The following is a 23866-nucleotide window of genomic DNA, read 5'->3' as shown; positions in this document are numbered from 1 at the left end:
TATATATATATATATATATATATATATATATATATATATGCATATGTATTTTATATATGTAAGAGTTTACTTAGAAGAAACTGAATAGTGCTCCATTACTACTCAGTTTCTTGCTATGTGTAAGCTTTCAGGCAATAAAAGAATCTTATCTGCAGATTCACAAATAATAGGTAATTGGTTTCAAATAATACTCTTTCTCCAGTTTGAACAGCCAAATGTTATTTGCATGCATGTATAAATTTTTTCATTAATTGAAAATACTTTATGAATTACTCAAGCACCAAATTCTGCATTTACCAAATTCTGCAATTATTTACAAAGGATTAAACAGTATGATGGTAGTGAATGTAGAGCAGGGAGCTTGACATTTCTCTACTTCATGATAGAACAAAGGATAAAGACCCCCTTCGGTCATGAATGACCATGGGATTGCACCTAGAAAGTTACCCTCAAGACACAAGTCTGGGTAAGGAAGACCAGTATTCACTCATGCATACCAACCTCCCCTCTCCATGCCATTGATGTTATCCAAGGGAAAGGCAAAGGCCAATACAACTTGGTATCAGTGACGTAACTCATTTGTACAGTTGACTGAACTGGAGAAGTATTAAATAAAGTGTGTTGCTCAAAGACAATACACAGCCCAATGATTGTGAGCCTGATGCTCTAACCACTGAATCATACACCCCATGATAGAATATGCAGGTGTTAAACCATGCTGTAAGCTAATGAAGTCTTTGAATCTTATGAGTTTGCTACCTGCTCACATCTAGGTAACTATGCTGTTTGTGAGCTAAGTAGTGTGTTGGCCAAAGACAATGCAGTTGTTAAGGAAAAGGATATAAGCTATCATTTTCTTGGTTTGTTCACTATCCTATTGATTTATCCAACTGTATTTTGGCTTGTATGTGATTTTGTTATAGTTGTAGCCAATCCTAGTCTGGTCTACACTGTTAAAAGTTTTCATTCAGTGTTTGTGTTTCATCCAGTTTGCTGTGCAACTTACTATTTTATAGTCATCATTTTATAGTCACTGCTTTGTATTTTGTCTGAGTTAGTGTAAACAAGGCAGCCAGAATTTTGGCATTATTGATCAGCATATGAGTTTTCTTCTTGTTCTTATCTTCATTTATGCTAGCCACAATGTCTGTTGTAAAGGGAGTAGGGAAGAGAAAGTGAGACAGTTGATTGGTACAAGAAAAAATTAGAATTCTTCTTTTTGTTAATTTCTATCACTGAAATGAAAGGCTAGAATGAACTTTGGTAGGCTTTAAAACTAATAATATTTAGTAATATACTGAACATGACCTCTTTCCAAATATCAGATGTGTAGTTAAACAGAACAGAATAGATATTTGTTTTATAAATAAACAATTCGACATAACTATTTGTTTCACATTCTGCTTAGCTAATGTCAGCATTTGCCCTTTCTCGTATGTGGAATTTCATTCAATCACTAAAATTATAAACATAATAATGTGTTAAATGTTGATTCTCAACCAAATTGTAGATTTGTTAAAGTAAATAATATTTTGATAGCTAACAATATTGTTATTTTTTCTTCTTTACTTAATTTTCTTCTGTTTTGCTTCTATTTTTATAAATTCTTATACATTCCTTATTTTACTATTGTTTTAAAGAATGTTATTTCTTCAAAGAGCTTCATGTATTATTTTCCATCCAGTCCTTTGTCAGTATCACATTTCATCCATTTTAAAAATGTCCAGATTGAATAAGAAATTGAGTATAAATAATAAAAAAATAAATAAATAAAGCATTTTCATGATAATAATAAATAAATGCTGTATAAATTGAAATAATATTTCTACAAAATTATGCAATATGCGATACTTTCAACTGAAAAAAAAATATATTTTTATAATATAAATATATATATACATATATATATATATATATATATATATGGGCTAAAGTGGCTAATTTTTTTAAATGGGTATTTGAAAGAAAGGTAAAAATTGAAACCAGTTCAAATATAAAATTTTGATTTGAATAAAAGTGATCATTGAAGAATAGAAATTGGATTTGATTTTTTTTTTATACATGATGTCCACAAATTACAGCAAGATGAATGCATATTCATTATTTAAATTCTTTATGACTGGAAAAATGTCTGAGGAAAAATGTTGAGAGAGACAGGCATAGAGTGGTTGGGTACTAGCCAACTAGCTGTGTATACTTTTGAGGAAGTTTTCCCTGAGAAATTTCTGTATTTGTGTATGTATATTTACCCTTGTGTATTCCTGTGCACAAATGTTTGTGTAAATATATATACATATGTATGCACACATAGTTATAACAAGTGAAAATAAAAAAAAATTGGATAATTTCTGTTCCCCTCCCTTCCTAAATTTTTTATGGTAAAACAGGAATAATATACAGTTATCACACATGCACACTCATAAAAAGATGTGTTGTTGGGGTCCTTTTTAAATTTATAAACTGTTAAAGCCAGGTGAAATATCTCCAAAACTAAAACTAGAATTCTCCCTTAAGTCAAAAGAGGAGGAAAGAATCACTTTCTTTCCTCACAAAATTATTTTGAACTTGATGAGATTTGGTTGCACTAACTCCTGATTAATTACTAAATACTACCCTGCCCTGTACACACTGTCCCTATATTTTCTTTATATAATTAAAAAAAAATAAATAAGAAAAAAGACAAAAACCAAAAATGCCAAAATAAAAATTTAAACGATACAAAAATCTCTGAATATCACTATGTGATGTTGGGTTTTGGTGTTTAGTGATGCCCAAATATGGGTGAGCTTTCTTTTTCTTTCTTTTTCTTTTTCATTTTTTTTCTTAAACCTTTTCTTCATTTTTTTTTTTCAATCAAAGAGCTTATTGACTCTGCTGTCACCAATATCTAGTAAAGTAGCAAGATAAGCAAAATAGTAAAATCTTTATAAATGTTATACTGTTGATTAAAACACTCCATGTTGAAAAATGCTGTTTTTTTTTTTCTTTTTCTTTCTTTCTTCTTTTTTTTTTATGACCAATTCTTGCAAAGCATTGACTGAATTCTTTTTTCGTTTGTATGTAGTTTCGAAGTGGAAATAAATTTTTTTTCAAACACAAATAATACAGTTTGTTCTTTACTTCTTTAGTTTTCATTTTACAACTTTCCTACCACTTTATTTTCTTTCCTTTTCTTTGTTTTAAAGTTTTGAATTACTTCCCTTCTTTTGACTGATATTTTATTAGATTCTTATTTAGTTTTTGCAAAATTGATATTTAAAACGTTTTTGTTTCCATTTTTTTTTCATGTTAGCCTGGTTGGCATTCATTTCATTGGAGCAGACAATTGTTCTTTTCATAGCTGGTTGTGTGATTAACAGCGATTGATTAAAAGATATGTAATCACTTGAGTGAACTCTGTGGTCCTTATTGGCTAAACAGAGCGAAGCACCTACAAGAGAGCTTGTATGCAGTAACTCAACCTGCTAGTAACTGCAACCAAGAATCCCCCTATCTGGTAATGAAAAAAAGAACAAGAAACACATGTTGAATAATCTATTCTTAAATATCCCAAAAGACAGGATGATCATAGTTTGAATGCCTTTCATCGTAGGTCTGCTCCATTAGGGCCAGCATTGTTATAAACTTAGTTCAAAAACATAACATAATTGCTATGGTGGTGAGTCTTATGACCCTGTCATTAGTAGGTAAACAGTAAACATCATGACCCTCCTTTTATTAAAAAAAAAAAGCAACAAACAAAAATATTTTTTTAGTCTGTCAGATATTCAATGACACTAGTGATTATCAACATGGGGAAAAATTCATATTATTTAATTTTTAGTGATGTGAAGTTGACATATTGAGATCTTCATGTAGAGGTATTAATATATTTTACTGCTCTTCTAATCTATTATCAAAAATGCTCTTCATATCAAGAAAACCTTCATTACACTCTCCTTAATCATAAACAGCATGTTACTATAGAGTCCTCTTGATCACTCCAAATGTTGAATCTCATCTATGCTGAGGATCTCTTCTGAGATCCTCATATAAAAACACATTCTTAACATAGTTAGAACTGCATCCCAATGATTAGCTTATTTCTTCAGAGCCAGAAAATACCTAACCCCTTAAAAATTGACAGTTTGTGAAGCCCAAGTGAGACACATTATGAAGTATTGATCTCACATTTAGGACACTGTTCTGTTGTACATAGACGTCCTAGACAGCATTCAGAAAGGGACCATTCAAATAATTAGCATAAAGATACAGTCATACTTCAGCTTCTGGTTCACAGGCATGTTGTACCCTCTCTCTGCCTTATCTACACCTACTTCTTGGAACTAGGTGGGCTAATGTCACCTCTACTCAAACATTTTTCACTCACTTATCTTTCTTTTCTTCTCATCACCCTTATTGTACCCAATCTCCCAAGGCTACACATTAACCATTACAGCTAGTTCTAACTCTTCAGAATATCAACCTCTGGAATATTTTTGTTCATATTTTTTCTCATAGATATTGACTTGTAATAGTTCAAAAGGATCTTCAGTAGCATTAATTTCACTGGTCTTGTTGGGCCTGTGACAACCATTGGTACTGTACCCTCTTCCAAACCCAGCAACTAAAAAAATAAACAAGGAGGCAGTGGAATGGAAAAATTAATTAGAGTATTCAGTTACATCCTTTTCACTCAGAGTTCAAAATCTGTTGGGATCGACATGGCCTTTCAGCTCACTAGGATTTACAAAATAAATAGTAGTATACTGGATTGGCTGTCATTGTTCCTTACAAATTTATGACCTAATGCCAATATCATTATGAGAGTTACGTCCCTTCCACTGTCACATAGGAAGTTATGCAACTTGATCACGAAACGATCAAACATATTTTGTTTGATTTCTGTCACACATAAATTCCAGAGCATTTTGCTCCCTCTTTCTTGTGTGTGTGTTTTTGTGTACAAGTCCTTTTACACATTTTATAATGGTCCACAACCAAATGTGAAATTTGTTTCAAACAGTAAGCAATTACCATAGGCCAGTAAGAGTTAACTTAAGAATAGTTATTGCTATTTGAACACTATATTTTGAAGTCACATATATGTCATCAATTTCAGTAAATTTATTTGTTAGATGGGAACAAGTTTCATTCTTCAGTGATGACATTAATAGACATACATCTTTTTACATAAAAAAAAAAAAAAAATGTAAATTGCATTAATGCAGAACTACGTTTGTTTAGAAATACTGGATTGCCATCTGCACTAGCATTAAAAAAATGAGTATGTAGACAATGATGTTAGTGATGACGTTTATTTGTAAAATTCTTTCTTTTTCAAAATGTATGTTATTGCATCTGTCAGTGTTATTATAATTAAGGTCAATAAAACAGTGCTAGTTATTGATTTATCTGAATAATCTCTCTGCCAGATGTGAGGCCTTGTGCCTATGGGAAGGGTGGAGAATTGGCAAAACTATTAGAGCTTCAGACAAGATGCATAGCTGTATTTGCAGTTCTTTACATTCTGAATTCATATCTTGCCAAAGTTAACTTTGCTTTTTATCCTTCTGAGATCAGCAAAATAAAGTACCAGTTGAGTATTAGGGTCAGTTATCATCATCTTCATCATGACATTTAAAATCTGTTTTCAGTGATGGCATGAGATGGATGGTCAGTATTATTGACTAACTTCTCCTCTTAAAATTATTGGCTTTGTTCCTAAATTAGAAATTATTGTAGAGTGTGAATTATATACTATAGGTAATAGAATGGCAGAAATACTAGAGCACAAGATTACATGTCTTATTTGTATCCCTTTTCATTCAAATTCAACCTGGGTTACTGCAGCTATTCCACTCTTTTTTTTATTTATCTTGACCAATTTTATCTTTTGCTTGAGAACCAGATACTCCTTCAGTTTTTTCTTGTCACCTGATTTAGTTCCAAGAGCCTCATAGATTGCATTTTTTCTACATTTTTTTTTATGCTATCATTTCTTTTTATTGCCTTTGTTTGCAAAATAAAGAAATCGAATATCATTATTATGTAGTGTAGTAAAAGAAACAATATTTAGTAATTCCCTCTTTATAATGAGTTCAAATCCTACTAGGGTTGATAAAATATATACTGAGCCAGCATTGAAGTTCTTTTAGTTGCCTATAACTCTCCCATAAACGTCCATAGTCTTGTATCTATGTGTGAGAACTTGATTTGTTTATCATTTATTGATTATCTGTGTTGAGTGATGGATTGCAGAATCTGTATTTAGTTATGTCCCTTTTTTATTTTAAAGTTCAGATTTGGGTTGACACTGCTTGTCATCCCTTTGCAATTGACTAAATTAATTACCAGTCAAGTATTAGGTTCAGTTCAAGTAACTCCACATTACACATCATAGTTACATCTGTTGCTCTCTGTAACACTTGTTCTCCTTCTCTCAATATTTGAAAGTACTGTTCTCTTCTGACCATGACAGTGATCATTATTAAAAAAGGGCTGTAAAAAAATAATACTGAAGAAGAATTATGACCGCATAGTTTTTATAGAAAAAATAGGACTGATAATAATAGAAGTTATTTTCAATTATCACCCTTCATCTTACAACTAGAGAAGCTAACTAACTGTACCTCAACTTGAAAAATGTAGCTTTGCATCAGAAATCAACCATGACTATTAAGAGTGGTAAGGGGTCAGAATTGGAGGGTGACAGCCAGAAAGACGGGTATTATATTACATCTCTATGTCAACTTCCACATGGGTCAACTTTGTCTTTCATTCATCTGGATTTGATAAAAGTATCAATCAAATATCGGGAATTATCAACTGTTTTCTCCTACTGGAGATTTAGCTTCTATGTCTAGCAAGTCAAGTTACCATGTATCTTGTTTATTTTCTCTAAAATATGAGTTCCACTAACATACTGACCTTGATATATTCTTTTCTGCCATCACTGCTGCTACTGCTATTACTACTACTGCTACTGCTACTGCTGCTGCTGCTACTACTACTACTACTACAGGTTCTGCTAGTTAGGAAATCCATCAGTTGCCTAACTCACTCTGTGGCTGTTTTGAAATGTTACGGCTAATGATGTGAAGGTATGCACTGAAAAGCTGATGCACCAGCATATGACTGTGATGATGAAAACAGAAATGAAGGCAAAATGGTGACATTTGAGTGACATGTCTTTGTGCAACTTGTCTCTTTGAGCTGCAATAATGAGTTAAGCATAGACTGAGGTTGGGTATTTGACAAATAAAATGTTGTCAGGCATTCAGAGTATTTTACTAGCTGGACAGTGCCTTTGGTGGGAAAACAACTTGTGCATTCTGTGGTGGGTCCAATTGATGATGACCTCGGAGCAACTCTGGATGTTGATGAAAACAATCTGAGCATTCTTTTCTGGAGGACTTTCAAGCTGGGGACTATTATAAGCAGGTATCAGCTGTTTGAGATAAGCTCTCTAGTCATGGAAGCAGCAATACCAACAGTTGAACCTGTCCATGATGTGTACAAGCTAATGATACCAGCTTGTGGGCTTGTGCTAAACAGCTGCTATCACACATAGGATAGATTTATCTATCATCTAAGTTTATGGCAAAAATTGGCATACCTTCCTTTTTCTAGTAACACTTAAAGAGGAATATGAAGCTAGAAAGAAGTGCTATCTTTCAGTGTATATTTAATAAAAGATAGGTGAAGGTGAATGAGCTTACATTGAGTATGCATTTTTAAGTATGAAGAAAGAAACCAGGAGAGAGCACTTTGGATGCCTTGGATGTGACAGAATAATTCTGGCCTTTGTGATATTTTCCTTTGAATACATTGCCTAAGTGGTCTTTCCCCTTACTGGGAACATTTGTTGAAATTTTTTCTTGTTATATTCTTTATTTTTGTTGACTTGCTTTTACTCAATGTAAACTTCACTTTTGTGTGCTTGTATTGTCCTCAATGTTTTGGGTCCTTGTGGTCAATAAAAGAAATCACTATAACGTATGGTATGATGCATTGGCAAAATTGTTAGAGCATTGGAATAAAATATCCTGCATTTTGTCCAGTTCTTTATATTGAATTTAAACCCCATTAAGGTCTGCTTTGTCTGTCATCTTTCCAGAGTTGATTAAATAAAGTACAAGTCAAGTACTGAGGTTGATATAATTCAGACATAATATATATGAGGATTACATTATCCAGTTTCTTTTTTTAGGGCAGAAATTGACAGATATTTGGTTGCTTTTCTAGCAAACCAAATGACTAGTAGAGAGTTCTTCAGTGACTCATGTTGATACTAGCCATGTAATGAAGTTGATTCAATCAAATACGCTCTACAGTTGTGGGGCTTCATGTCAAAGTTTGAAATTATTAATGTTGTTTTGCACAAGCTATATAGCTATTGATTACTTCAAAATTAGATGCATCAAAAGGCAAAATCAGTACCATTAGTATTTGAAATCAAACCACTGAGGGGCAAACGTGTATGTGGTAAAGTATTTACTGCAGTACATTACCACCTGTGGCACTTCATGGTCTTCTGTGTTGTTATAATAAGGAATAGAACCCATTTTTTCCCATTAAGAAGTGGGCAGATTGTCAATTAAATTGATCCTATGTATTACAGATACTGTACTCTATTGTCTTTGGATGAGAAAGCTAACTTCGGTAGAAATTGAAGTAAGAAGCTAGAGACAAAGCTAGGCATTTTGTATTCAGACATTTGCTGCTTTTGCCAACATATGTTAATATAATAATGGTTAAAACATTTTTATTTTTAACAAGACACTGGTCAAATTTTGTAGTGTTGGAGGTGTACTTGGTTGAACTACAGAAATACTTATTTGATTAGCATTGTAGGGATAAATAGCAAATTGAATATGTGTCAGAACTTGAACTTGCAACTAAAGGGAGTATAAAACAAAATACTGGTGCTTTCTACTAAATTCCACAATAGTTTATTTTTAAAATAACAATTTCTAGTGACTAGGTTTTAGGGCAGTTGTTGTAAGTGAAGAATAAGATCAATGGAATTAACTACTAAAAAAAAAATGCACACACTTACACTCTCTCTTTTTCTTACTTCTCTGATGCCCTTTACCTATCTCTGGCAGATGAAGACAAATTTAGCCCTGCTTAGAGTTAGTCTCAAAATTTAAAGGTATAAGGCATTCTGTAATGTATGTATTTTTCTTTATCAATAGTAAGAGAAAGAGCAGTGCTCATGTCTTTATTCAGAGCCTCTGACACTGGTGTGAGGAAGGGGAGAAATTATCTCTAAACTGGAAACCTATCTTGAATGCTTGCAAGAAAATGCACTCAAATAAAGGTAATGAAGGGTCAGATGGTAGTGTTCAACTAGCTAGTGAATTAAAAACAAGAAAGCTCCCTCTTTTTTACACAGTTTATATCTCACACATAGTTCACATCTACCATGTTTGTTACTAAGGCTTTCTTGAATTCAGGGTTTTAGTACAACCTTAAACCATGTATTTATAAAGTGAACTTTTTAACCTAACAACCACACCTGTCTTCATCTCTTTTACTTTGTTACAATAAAGGTTTCTCACATTTGAAACAATGACAGTGCTATTGCTGCATATAAAGACGATGATAACAATACTAATAGTACTGATATCATAACTAGAGTATTGAAACCAGAACAAAATAAATATATAAGGAAAACTTCTGCATTCATTCCACAGAGTGTTTTAGCTTCTGTGACAATAAGGTATTTGAGCCATGAAAACAGTCATTTAAAAAAAATTGTATTAATTAAATTTTAACAACTGTTAAAAAAATTGTGAATTAAGAAATGTTGTTTATGTTATTACTGTCCTATTGTTGTTCTTGAAATGTTGTGTTGCAGTATTTTGTGGTGTTTGTAGGTGAGAAAGTAAAACTATTTTATAGTATATTTTCAGTATCTTAATATTCTGGGCTCAGAAATCACATTTACTTTCCATCCTTTTGATATTGACAAAACAATACCTATAATAATGTGGTAAATTCAATAAACAAAACCTGTCTCCTACAGTAATTGACCATATGTATCTTATCAAAGGAAATCATTAACCATTACTGATATTAATGTGTTTAAATATAAAATTGTCTTGGTATTTGTTATATATTGATAAAAATATTATTTTGTTGAATTCATGTGGTGGTAGTGGTGGTGGTTACATTTACAATGAAATTCTTTTCTCCATTCTTAATAAAAAGTATTAACATGATACTTTCCAAGGTTTTTCTTCTTAAACTATTTGATAGTGGTTCTCTACTTTTCATAAGTTTTCTTGTTACTCTCTATTTTTTTTTTTTTTTAGATACCCAGTATTGAATGAAATGATATAAAGATTAAACAATTAAAATAAGTTACAAAGTAAGACATTAAAATATACAAAAGATCTTTTGTTTTCAATTTAGTTATTTTCATATGAACTACCATGTAGTGTGAAGGCACATGGCTCAGTGATTAGAGTGTCAGGTTCATAATCATGTAGTAGTGAGTTTGATTCCCAGACAAGGCTGTGTGTTGTGTTCTTGAGCAGGACACTTTATTTCATGTTGCTTCAGTTCACTCAGCTATAGAAATGAGTTGTGATATCACTGGTGCTGAGCTGTATCAGCATTTGCCTTTCCCTTGGGTAACATCAGTTGTGTGGAGAGGAGAGGTTAGTATGTATGGGAGACTGCCGGTCTTCCATAAAACAGCCTAGCCTGGACTTGTTCCTTGAAGGAGAACCTTCTAGGTGCAATCCCATAGTCATCCATGACTGAAGGGGGTCTTTATCCTTTTTACCATGTAGGTAAGAAAACGCTAATTTGCTATATTTCTTACTAAGTACTTCTTAAGAAAATTTAATTTCATAAAACTTTGCATTTATTGTTTTCTTTCTGCAATGCTTTTGTTTTAGATGAAGAAAATTTCATTCAACATTTGCATACATCTGCTAATACTTATGAAAGCAATAGCATTTCTGAAAATTTTCAGCAACTGATTTAAAATGATATCTGCTTCAATTTCTTTATTTCTTTTGCCTATTTTTTTTTATCACTACTCTCCCTTGTCACTTTTTCTATCTTTTAATTTCTCTCTTTTATTTATTTATTTCTTTTATTTATTTATCTCTCATTTTCATTCTCCTTTACATTTATCACATTTCCTCTGCTTTTATTTTTTTTTTTAATCAATTTGCTTTATATGTATTTTATGTATTCATTTCCTTCTCGTGGTTTTGCTTGTATTTAAAACTGATTTTCTTCTTCTTTTCTTCTCTTATTTTTTCCAGAAGATCTGGTGCACAAAAGTCCACGGCGCCATAGTACAGGTTCAGCAGATGTTGCACTTGAGCATACAAAAGATCTTATTGATTTCAACTCAGAATCAACTGGAAAATGTCATGAACTATTTGGTGGCAACACTTTAATAAAAGTGGCGCTGGGTTTAACTGGCAAGAAGTACAAACAACTTGTTGATGATAATGGGGAGAAAGAGAGGAAGCGTATAGAAACAAAAAGCAAGAAACTTACAACTAAACCAGCTATCCAACCTAAAGAAGTTGTTGACTCTAGTTCTGAAGATTACCATGGAGGTATTATAAATAAAGGTGCTGCTGATTTTAGCTATCAGGAATTGGATGATGAATATGGTAGTCGACCAAGTGCTGCAAAGCCTTCAAAACACAAAGAAGATTTTGAATCTTTTGAGGAATATGAAGAATCGAAAATGACACGGAATTTTCCTAGTAACTTATCTGTTTCTCATTATCAGATATCAGAGAACCATGAAGACAGAATTGTTGGTCATGAGTATGGTATAAAACCCTTGCTTGATGATGATGAATTAGAGGAAGTACATTCAAATGTAGGGACATCTAAAAGCAGCAATCTTCAACATAAACGACATACTGTTAGTGAAGAAAACATTGGAAGTGATGCTGCACTAATTCAGTCTGTTCTGGGACAATTTAATGAAGATGTATTTTCAGCTGCACCGTTTCCAATAAAAAGTGGAACTAAGCGACGGCCTATTAGTGCAGTGATACCAAGTTCTGTTTCTGCCACTTTCTTATCAAAGACTTCTGAAGATGTATTTTCCCAAGCACCTTTTCGAAGTAAATTTAGTAATAAGCTTCATGGAGGGTCAAAGGCTAGTAGAACTAGTAGCTCTGCTCTTGCCCTGACCACCCCTGAAACCCCACCAAATACCATCGAAGAGATCTTTTCCAAAGCTCCATTTAATGATAAAAAGACTCCCAGTTCCATTCAAACAGCACCATCGTCATGTGCTGTTACTCCAGATTTAGATGATGTTAAGGAGCTTGTGTCAGTTGTGGAACCACCTCACAGCTACCATTCACATACAGTTAGTCCACCAGTTGATGTTTGCAGTTCCCCTAGTCAGGGTAGCTCATTGCCATCTTCTACTGAAAGCCAAGATGTTTTTGGAGCTGTACCATTTTCTGAAATGCCTTCCACTTACCCGAGTGGCTCCCAAACCCATCTAAGTGCCTGCAGCAGCAGCAGCAATGACGACATGATCAAATTAGATTCTCCAATTGATGATTTACAATCTGAAGATTCCTGTTTGTTGGGGTCAAGTGATTTTCAAACTGTTGAACCTCATGATCATCACTTCATGGAAAGTCCATCGAGTGAAGATGATGTATTTCGGCAAATTACTGATTCTCGGACTACTGTTCACACAGCCAGTGCTGTAAAACATTCCAAACCTAGCAAGTCAAAATTTCGAAGGGGCCTTAGAGATATTTCAAGTTCAGCCTTTTCGAACATGAGTTATTTTGATGATGAGTTGGAAGCAGATGAGGATCATGGAACTTTAGAAACTGTTGACTTAAACCAGAAAGGGAAATCTGTTGTCAGTTCCAAAAGTCCTTCTGTACCCCTAAAATGTCACTCTTCCTATCCAAAGTCAAGTCATTCATCAGGAGAGACTATGAAGCAGAAGAAGCTTCCTGTTCCTTAAAACTGTTCTGATAAACTCACAGAAATGAAATGTGTATCTTGTTTTAATTGGTTGTGACTAAATGCTGTATTATATTGTTGATGAGTCCACAGAGGTAAATTTTTATCACCAATGTGCTGACTAATGCCTTCGACTGAATCTTCTTGGAAAAAAAATACATCTTTTCAATTGTTTCTGTTCTATTAGGCAGTTAATTTATTTTTTCCAAGCTTTAGAATTTTAACTTGAGAAAATGTGTTGACTATTTTCCCTAGAGATTCTTAGTTGTTGTTGTTATTATTATTATTATTATTATCATTATTTTAAGGTTATATTTTTTATTTCTTTTTTCCCCATTCATTTAGAAGTGAGTTAATATATTGATTAAAATAGGCAATTACGTTGAAATATATATTCATATTTGCTTTATTTTAAGTTTTTTTGTTTGTTTTTAAATTGAACACTATGAAAGAGGACTGGTAACTGTATGCTAATTTAAAACAAACAACTGAACAATTCTAGAATTGCTATTGACCATCATCTAAGAGTTCTTTCAGCTTTCTATTTCATTGCATGATGATACAGTACAAAGTTACATACATGTCTCTTAAAATTGAGTCATATCTGTAACTGAATCAAAGAAAAAGACAAAACAAAAAAAAAAAAAAAAAAAAAAGCACATTACAATATAACTGATTGAAAGAATAAGGGTATTCTTTCTAATTGTTAATATTTCTTGCTTGATATTTTCTTTTTTTATTTGGGCAAAGTCTCAAATTGTTGCAAATACAAATGTATTTTAAGTTGAAGCATATATACATAGAGTGAAAATTTGTTTGTAGTGTGATATTTGGGGTCCAAGACATATACATCGCGATATAACCATAATTTTATTTCTAATTTCAAGGCCATATAATAAAAAGACCTTTTAGAGTGGTTAGTTTCATCCTGATTTTTTTAATACTTATTATGTTCTTTATGGTTAACATAGCATTGTATAGAAAATAATGATGAAATTAATTGCAATTAAAGGTTTTGATTATATTGTGTATGTGCATGTGTCTGTGTACACATATACATGTGTGTGCGTGCACATGTGCCTGTGCATGTGTGTATATATATATATAATATATATATATATATATATATATATATATATATATATATATATATATATATATATCTCAGCAGTGTGTGCTCCAGCTATGCAAGTCATGCATTGCATGGCCATTTATTTTTTATATAAATCAAGAATAAATTTAATAATGTAATTTATTTGTAACTATACCAAAAAGTCTTCAAAATCATTGAAAACGAAACTAACTTACTTGGATTATTGAAGACAGCTCTATTCTGACCTCATTTCTCATTCTATTAAAAATAGTTTCAAGGTCATGCATTGTTAAAAATGCATGAAGTTTCTTGTCTCTGGTCTCTTCTCTCTATCTGCCAATACCTCTCTCTATGTTCTGTCAGTTCTTTATAATTGGTGTTGCTAAAGACTGACCACATGGTTGAATGGATTTGACCATTTGACCTCAGTCTAACAATAAAAGCCCTTTCAAAATTCTTTGTGAGTCAGATTAGTTTTGTGATTCAGGCTACTAAAGACCAAAATTTTGCCAATGGAACAAAGTTATTTATTTTATCTTTGATATCTAATGTCCATTGTTACATTGCTGGACTTTTTGGGATTATCTGTCCAATGTAAGTTGGATTTTCTCCCTTTTGACCAGGATCTTTTGTTGCTTCCTTGATTTATAAAGATTATTTTCCATTTTATTTAAATTGACTTTCAATCCACACACACACACACACACACACACATGCACACCTCTGCATATATTTCAATTATAAAATCTTTTGAACTTTTGAAATAGGAATCCTAATGACTGAAATGTGTGCTATAGAAGAACTTTTGAAAAATAGTTTTTCAAAAAAAGACTTTGAAAGGAAACAGTTAATTATAAATGATAGCAGACCAATGCTGAAATTACCTAACTTGCGACGTTCCATCAAGAAATGTATTTGACAATTTCACACTAATCTATATGAAAGGAAAAAATGGTTAACTGGAAGTGTTAAGCTAAATAAGTTATTCTGTAAGCCATGCTTGTTACTTAATTTACAAAAAACTGTTTGAAATGATAATGGTTACGATGATTTAAATAATCTACATATGGCCATGCAACACATGAACTTCCTCAAAGATGTATAAAATCTTTCATAGATTTTAAAACATTTGGGAATGTTTGGATAGACTTGCAGTTGGATGCGTATTGAAAACAGAGCATACAACAGCATAATGAAGAGGATAAACGAAACAAAACCATTCTGTGGCATTAGATCAGTGCAGTTATTTTTCTCAGTAGCCAGGAATTATCATTAGATCAGTGCAGTTATTTTTCTCAGTAGCCAGGAATTATCATTTCGGGGTCATTTTGAATCCCAAAAATCCAATAATCATGGAAATTGTAAAGAACTCTTATATATTTAATCAGTAAATATGACAAAACAATTGGCAAGTTTTCTCGATACAGCTTGTTTTCTCAGGTCTCTGAAGCAGAATTCAAAATGACTTGATTGATGCAGTTCAAAAAGTTTTGTTGGATGAAATAGAAAATGAACTGAAGCAGGCTAAATTTGTAGCTATTGTTGTAGATGAAACATCTGATGTATCAAACTATTCACAACTGTCAACTGTTTTACATTGTTACAAAAGATTTTGTTATTAAAAAACGATTTATCGGTTTTAATGATGTTAGAGTAGATCGCTCAGCAAATGTGTTATCTGAAGATGTTTTTAAATGCATTGAAACACAGACATATGGAAGCAAATTAATTGCACAAACCTATGAAAGTGCCACTGCAATGGCAGCACAATTAAATGGGTTGCAGTCAAAAGTAAGAGAGAAATATGAATGTGTGATCATTGCTCATAGTTGTGCTCATGCATTAAATTTAGTTCTTTTGCAAGCATGCTCTGCTATAAAAGAATGCAAAATATTTTCTTCTGCCATAAATGAACTGGGTACATTTTTTATGAAATTACCTAAAAGGGCTAATTTATTAGATAGCATAGTTAAAAAAAGCTACAGGAACCAGATGGAACTACTACTCATGTCTTGTTCTTATTATAGAAGAAAATTGTAATTTCATAATCAGCCTTTTTGAAGACATCATTGAAAGCCCTGAAGCATGGGATGAGACCACAATAAATTCTCCTTTTGGATTCTTACATAATTTAAAAGCTCCCGATTTCTTATTTTTATCAGAAGTACTTAGTGACATATTTTCTTTTACATCCTTCAAACTAAGTCATGACATAGTATATTGTAAAGAGCAAATAGATAAAACTAGAACTGTGCTTGAAAATAAAACTCAATTTTTCAATATTTTATGATATGTTAGGGGAAATATATGGCATCAATGCAACAATTGAAATTAAAAGATCCAGGAATAAATCTATTGATCTCCAACAGTATTATAGAATGCTCTATAACAACATTATTGACACAATAGCTGACCAATTAAAAATGCAATGCTCATCCTTAGAAAAGCTTAAATTCATATTCATAGAACTTTTCAATTTCAGCAAAAGTGAGGAATATCACAAAAAATTTCTTTTAAAACTATTTACGGTAGTTTTTTTGACATAATACGATTTCAGAGTGAATTAAATGTTTTGTATTCTATGCAAGATTTTAAAAAGCACAGTGTGAGTAATTTAATGCATCAATGATATGATAGAAGCAATGCCAGAACTCTTCAATCTTTGCAACCTTATTTTGACAATTCTGTTTATAACTGCCCCTGTAGAGCTGTCCTTTTCTGCATTGAAAAGAAAACTTACCAAAGAAATACAACCAGACTTTCGGGGTTGGCTCTTATATATCAATTGAAATATTTACTTCAAAAACTAATTAAAACAAGATTTCTCTGACAGTGTAATAAATATCTTTGCCCTAAAAGATCAAAGAACTGAATTAATTTATAAATGAGGTATGTAAATAATTTTTTGTACATCTTTTCTGAAATTTTTAAACACATTAAAACAGCGACCATCATGGCCATATTATGAAACTAATTTGGTTCTCTTAATTAAACAATTTAAAAAATGAATCAGCTCAACCGATAAGTATGAGGGTTGGTTGAAAATTTCATAGGCTGACTATGAAGGAGCAATGCTAGAAATCTTGCATGCATTCATTTCAACTCCACATATTAAGAACTGCATTGTTTCCTTTCAGGTAAACTGACATCTGACTGTTCAAAGAAGACTTCAAAAGCTACTAGTAGCTACTTCTCTCGAAAATAGATAAAATTTGGCATTGTGGTGTTATCACATATTTTCAGAAAAAGGCTTTAACCTCCAAGGACATTCCTGCTGACATGGTTGCTACATTACAGGAGGGAAAGGGAGAGTCTTGAAGATGATCCAATGTTTGAACATCCCACAACTGCCACCACCAAGGAAAGCATTGATCATTCACCACATGTTAATGGATAACAGGCGATTGACTATGAATCAAATAACCATTGTTATTAGCACATCCTGTGAGAGAGTTGAGAATATTCTGCACAATGAACTTGGCATGATGAAGATTCATGCTTGATGAGTGCCACATCTTCTGACACCTGATCAAAGCACATCAAACTGATCACACAACAGAAAAATCTGACATTGTTTGTGGCAGATCTAGCTGGTCTTCTTGAATGTATCATAATTCATGATGAGTGTTAGGTTCATCACTTTAAGCCAAAGATAATCCATCTAGTGGAAACAACCCTCCTCATCTGCTCGAAAGAAGACCGAGGTTGTTTCATCTGCAGGGAAGGTGATGACCTCAGTTATTTGACATTGTGATTATCTTCAAAAGGGCCACCTTGTCAATGGAGTGTTCTATGCCAACAGGAAAACTGATGAAAGAGGTCTTCTTTCATTAGGACAATGCTCCAGCACACATGTCCTTAGTTTCAATGCCTGCTATGCTTGGCTGTGGCTTTGAATTAGTTGATCACCATCCCTATTCTCTTGATTTGGCCCCATCTGACTATCATCTGTTTGCTAACATGAAAAGCACATGACTGGGAACCAGTATCACAGTGATGATGTCATCATATCTGCTGTTGATCACTTTTTACCAGGAGGATGAAAGTTTCTTCACCAATGGGATTCAAGCACTGCAATACCAATGGAACAAGTGTGTCGGCTTCAAGGGGGAGGGGTCTATGTAGAAAACTAAATCTCATTTGGTCACATTCCATGAGAGAATTTTGATCAGCCTATGAACTTTTCAATTGACCTTCATATTCATTGCATGACCAATGTCAAAAGTCACCGCACACCACTTATATATATATATATATATATATATATAAAATGTTGTATGTGTGTTTATATATGTGTATATATATATATGTATATAATAGCGTGTTTATATATATATATATATATATATATATATATGATTTTGTTTAGCAAGTACATTATAGTAAAGGTGCTAGTCTGTTTTATAGCACATCACACTCTCTAGACATCTGGTCTAATCACAATTAGTTCAGCACAGTGTAAGTCAATATCATTTTAGTTATTTAGATCTTGAATTTCTCATGGTTATCAGCATTTTATTTTTGAGTATTATGAAAAACTGATAATGTAAAATACCTCTTGATTTATTTATTTTTATCATTATCTTTTTTGTTTTGCTCATGGTGTAGAGGTCCTCTGATAATGAAAAGGGAATAATGTTTCTTTTTTAATATTTTATTTATTATACTTAAATTGAAAATCTATTTGCAAGTGGTATACTAGTAAGGGTTAATATTTTATATAACTTTAAGTTCAGTTGCTGTGATATTGGACTTTTACAAATGTGCAACATGTTCTATGCCAAAAGTAATATTGTAGTCCATATTTGTAGGCATAAGATTTCACATAGTTTCAACTATTCAACTAATCTTATTGTCAAGTTGCATTATTCTTTTTTTTTTTGTGTGTTTGGTGCAATTTCAATATTGCTGTTTTAGTAATTAATAATACTTAACCATGTTGATGTATTCTTATAGAAATTAAGCAATAATGATACTTTATAACAAAAAACATTATCCTTTTGATATATGATGACAATATTCCTACTACAAATGTGACAGTGAGCTAGCAGAATCATTAGAATGCTGGGGAAAATGCTTATCAACATTTAATCCATCTTTACTTTAAGAGTTCAAATTCCACTGGGGTTGATTTTGCCTTTCATCCTTTTGGGGTCAATAAGATAAGAACCAGTTGAGTATTGGGGTCAATGTAATCAACTTACTCCCTCCCCCGAACTTGCTGGTTTTGTGCCAAAATTTGAAACCGATATTTCTACTATGAAATCATTGAGTTCTAGTATGGAGAGTGTGAGCAAAGAAACAGTTCTGTCTTTATGACAGCTGCATTTGACTCAGTTTGAATGTTGAAAAGGTTATATTTTCACTTTCTTGTTCTGCTATGATGCTTACCACACACACATTCACAACAGAGCTTCATGAGTTGTCAATCTGTCACATGTGTCACAATTCTTTAAATAGTTTTTATGTTTGGAGAAGTGAAAAATCCCTTTTCAGCATGCAAACCAATAGAATGTGTCCTGCTAACACAACAAAATTAGAACTAGTCATAGGTTATAAAAAACTTTTTCCCTTTTTTTGTTTGGGCAAAAAGTTGATATTCCAGTTTCAACTTTCATTTAAGAAAATAACTGCCCACTCTTCTTTTTTTAAAGTTTAATTTTAGTATTGTCAAATAAAGTCTTGGTTTTATTCATCTATATACAAAATACATACAAATGTATGTATTATATGTACACACACACACACACACACACACACAGAAGTGGCAACTGATGAGATGTTTAGATGCAATCTACTTGTCTATGTGCTATATTTGTAGGATATTCAGTATCAAGTTAGTCTCTATGTAATTTAAGAGGCACAATGGCTGTGAAGTTAAGCTACTAGATTATTGATTACATGGTCATTAGTTCAGCTTTTATTAACTATTATTGCATTGTATTGTTGAGCAAGCAACATAGCATTTCTTTCGTCAAGCACATTAGAATTTATGATTCTTGATGAAGTCATAATAAGGCTGAAAAATGCCTAAAATCTTTTCCCATATTTACTTGAATAATTAAAACTATATTAATGAAACATTAATATTGTTTTTTGTTATCTCATAGTTACTTTAGGTCAGCATTTAAAGCTTCCTACATTAGATGCTAGCACTAACTTAATCATTGTTTTTCATGTGGATGGCTTATATAAGTAATTTTTTCTAAAACATTTGGTCTAGTTTGCCCAACTGAACAAAACTAGGTTCATTCACCTATACAGTTGAGTGGTTTGCAGTAGTAAGGGTATTTAGCTCTAAAAATCTGTTGTTCTAACATTCATACAGGCATGCAGAAGTGAATGTAAACCCTTTAAAAATAAAATGGTAAAATGGCTGTTCTAGCTAAGCTATGCTATCCTTATTGCTTAGTTTGCTACACTGAGAGTTTGAACTTCAAATTATATAGCTCTTGGGTTTTATGGAAAAAGAAACAATTCAAATAATCATTTGATTGATCATCTTGTCTTTTTTGTTGAATATGCTTTTCTCAGATTTAAGATGTAAAATATTTCTTATTTATATGGCTCTAAAGTTAAGATACTGTATGGTCATAAGTCCAGTTCTTACTACTATATTCACTGCTTGCTTCAGTTTGAGCGATACAAAGCAGTCTCTTTCTTCATGTTTGAATGATTAATGATAGAAAGGGCATCTTACCATAAAAATAATTGATCCAACAAAACTAATGTCACACATATTTACATGAAATGAAAAATAGCTGAATGAATAAAGAGGTGTCAAACAGAAATCTAGTTGGCATATTTTACATATTGAATGAATTTGGAATTATTCATTGTTGAGGCATAAGTAGCATTTAAGCTAAATTTTGCAACCCAACAAGTCAATCAACAATTGTGCAATACCTAAGCTGTTATTGATAGATAATCTGCCAGAGTTTGTATGGAGAACAAATTAGAGCCCTTTGGCTTGAGATTCAATGACTTTCAAGGGTTCATAAAACTAAAGTAAAACTGATAATATGTGAGTGTATAAAGGTTTAAGAAAAGGGTCCTTAATTTAAAATTTCAGAGTCTATGGTAATTTGTGTTAATTATTATGCAGAATACGTAACTGTGTAAATAACATATTCTGTGAGCCTTGTCTTAAACATTGCTTTCATTAGGATACAATGCTGGACTACTAATACTTTTCGATATATTTCACTTATTGAAAAGTATTTATTAACATCATATACTGTCACTGTCTAATAGCTTAGTATATTGCCACTTGCACTGTTTATTAACTTAGCGTGCTTTCATGTAGACATGTAGTGTTTATTTTATAAAACAATGTATGTTTAAGTTTATTATGATATTTAGTACTCTTTACTTCAGGAGTTCCTCTCTGGACCTTTCTTGTATGAGGGAACAGTTGGACAGAAACTAAATACCTTGATGAGTAGATGGAGTATGTGATTCAGCACAAAATAATTTATAGATTATCAAATTTTTTAATCAAATCCAAGTTGTCTCCTTTATCATAAATATCAATTCACTATATCAGAATCTGGAAAAGTAAAATGGTCAACACAAAGTTGGAGTGATAAAAGCACCCCCCTTATTCTTTTGTTTGCTGCATTGCAAATATGTGGAGAGGTAGTGCTTCTTTTCTCTTGATGCTCTTTAGAATCACTGGTATTCATGGTATTAAAAATATGAGCAACTGTGTGAAACTTGGTGGGATTTAAATGCAACTGACCTTTTAAACAATGTACTCTTTTTTTTCCTTTTGTCCATTTAATTGATAAATTGATTTAATCAGTCAGTATTTTAATTACTTCTGTCAAGTGTGTTAGTGTCAGTTGCCTAATTTCTGATAATCAACATTAGCTGTTAGTTTGTAATTAACTCCAATGATTTCAATGTAAGAATTGTTGTTGATTAGATTTGGTCAACTGTATTTAAGGAAAACTTAGTTGTGATTGTTCAAATGCTGCAGAGAGCCCCTAGAGGTTCAACACATTAGAATAAGCAGTCTGGAATATCAGTTTTTATCAAACTACAATATCTGAGCATTGATAACTGAGTCTTGGTGAACCTTCCATATTTATTAAAAATTGAAGATTTAAAATATTTGACTCTTATTTACTACATTGAACAGTTGAATAACTGGATAGAAGCACAATGATTATGAGGTTAAGGTGCTTAACTATGGACTACATTGTCAAGTCTTACTGACGTCAATTCAAGAGCCATTAACAAGTTAAATAATTCTGCTTGCTTCAGTTTGACTGACTGTCAAAAATAGTCTCCCTTCTGACTTCACACTTGAATGGTTAGAATTAGGATAGTAAAGGATTGTAATTGTAAAATGTGTGAAATAAAAAAACTTTGGCAATATTAATGTAAGAAAGAAAATGAAACTGGATTGTGCACTTGGTTTAGTGTCAAGAATTTAACCACAACTCTATGTTGCTACCGAAGATTTTCTTTATTTGTTATTCAGAACTGTAGCTGGTGACACATAGGGCAGAGCAATGGGAGATCATGATGTCCTCTTGCTAGAAGACTGGTTCAAGTGCTTGTAGCATGGCTAGAAGTACCTTGGGCCAGGAGGGGATATTAAACTGTATTACTTGTTGGAAGCTGCACTCCAGAGAAAAAAAAAACAAACAAACAAACTAAATAATGGGGCCATTTTACAAACACTAGAGAAGTTATCTTAATGGGTGCTGAACTCCCTTTGCTTGTTGTTAGCAGTTCAGAGAGATAAAGGCTTTTAGATATATTATCTTTACTAGAGCCTAAAAAGCCATGTTCTTCCTGGCAAGGTTGATAATGTCAGTCTACTTGCTGATGGGTCACTGGCTCCCATCTTATTAAATCCAGAGCCAAGAAATTTAACTGTCAATAGCTCATTCCCCCTAGTTGTAAATGGTACCATTTGTGAAAAGTATGAACATCACAATTTGTTAACCTTTTATTGAACCTGATGAGTAGTATAGATGTTAGTCCTTGATAAAGCATGTTTGCAACTGTCTTGATTCCCTATGAAAATAGAATTTGTTTTACTTTTGTGAAATAAAAACTACAAATGCAATTTCTCCATCTCACTTGGTATCAGTAAGTTTAATAACTCATTTAATAACTTATGGAATACCATAAATTGGAAAAAATTAGATATATTATGACAACGTTTTAATGGTCTCTGTTAACCACTATTTGTAATATATGAATGATTTTTCTTGAACCACTTCTGTTTACCAATGAAATTCAGTTCATCTCTCTCCTCAACAAAAATGTTATTTATCTTTGTACTTAAAAAAACCTCATAAAAAACAACAAAAAAATCCTTTCCAGTATTAATCAGGTGTACATTTCTGAGAAGATGCCAAATCAACATACTGTTATAAGAAATTCTCACCTAATTCAAAATACACTGTGCTATTTCATCATAGGATATTTCAGTGCTGGTTACGCTGTTACTTGTTTCCTTTGGGGCTAATGATATGGTTTCAGGTCACAGCTGGTATATATTACAAAATGTCCTTTTTGTATTCACTGTTTATTTATCATCATTGGTGTCATCATCATCATCATCATTATTATTAGGTCAGTGAATAACAGAATTGGTAGATGCTGAACAAAATACTTTGTGATATTTAGTTACATCTCTTTTCAGAGTTCAAATTCTGTGATGTTGTCTTTCATGGATTTAATAAAACAATAAGATAACTATCTGACACATACTGTAGGCAAATCACTTACCCAACCCCAACTCCAACAAAATGTTTGGCATCTGTCAAAATTAGAAATTATCATCATTAT

The 23866-nt window shown here is 32.3% G+C and overlaps 1 protein-coding gene across 4 annotated transcripts in view; it reads left to right on the top strand.

The window, feature by feature from the left end:
- LOC106883250 (BMP-2-inducible protein kinase) overlaps positions 1-22715 on the top strand; it is a 139609-nt gene extending 116894 nt beyond the window's left edge. For all 4 annotated transcript variants that reach the window (XM_052966126.1, XM_052966123.1, XM_052966125.1 and 1 more), the window contains one exon: positions 11268-22715. In XM_052966126.1, coding sequence (XP_052822086.1) covers positions 11268-12964 — 1697 coding nt within the window. In that variant the 3' untranslated portion in view covers positions 12965-22715. The remainder of the gene's footprint in view (positions 1-11267) is intronic.
- The last annotated feature ends 1151 nt before the right edge of the window (positions 22716-23866 follow it).

The sequence above is a fragment of the Octopus bimaculoides genome, chromosome 3 (assembly GCF_001194135.2).
Source record: "Octopus bimaculoides isolate UCB-OBI-ISO-001 chromosome 3, ASM119413v2, whole genome shotgun sequence".
NCBI lineage: Eukaryota > Metazoa > Mollusca > Cephalopoda > Octopoda > Octopodidae > Octopus > Octopus bimaculoides.
The sequence above is the reverse complement of the archived record's forward strand: the minus strand, read 5'-3'. Positions and strand labels throughout refer to the sequence as shown.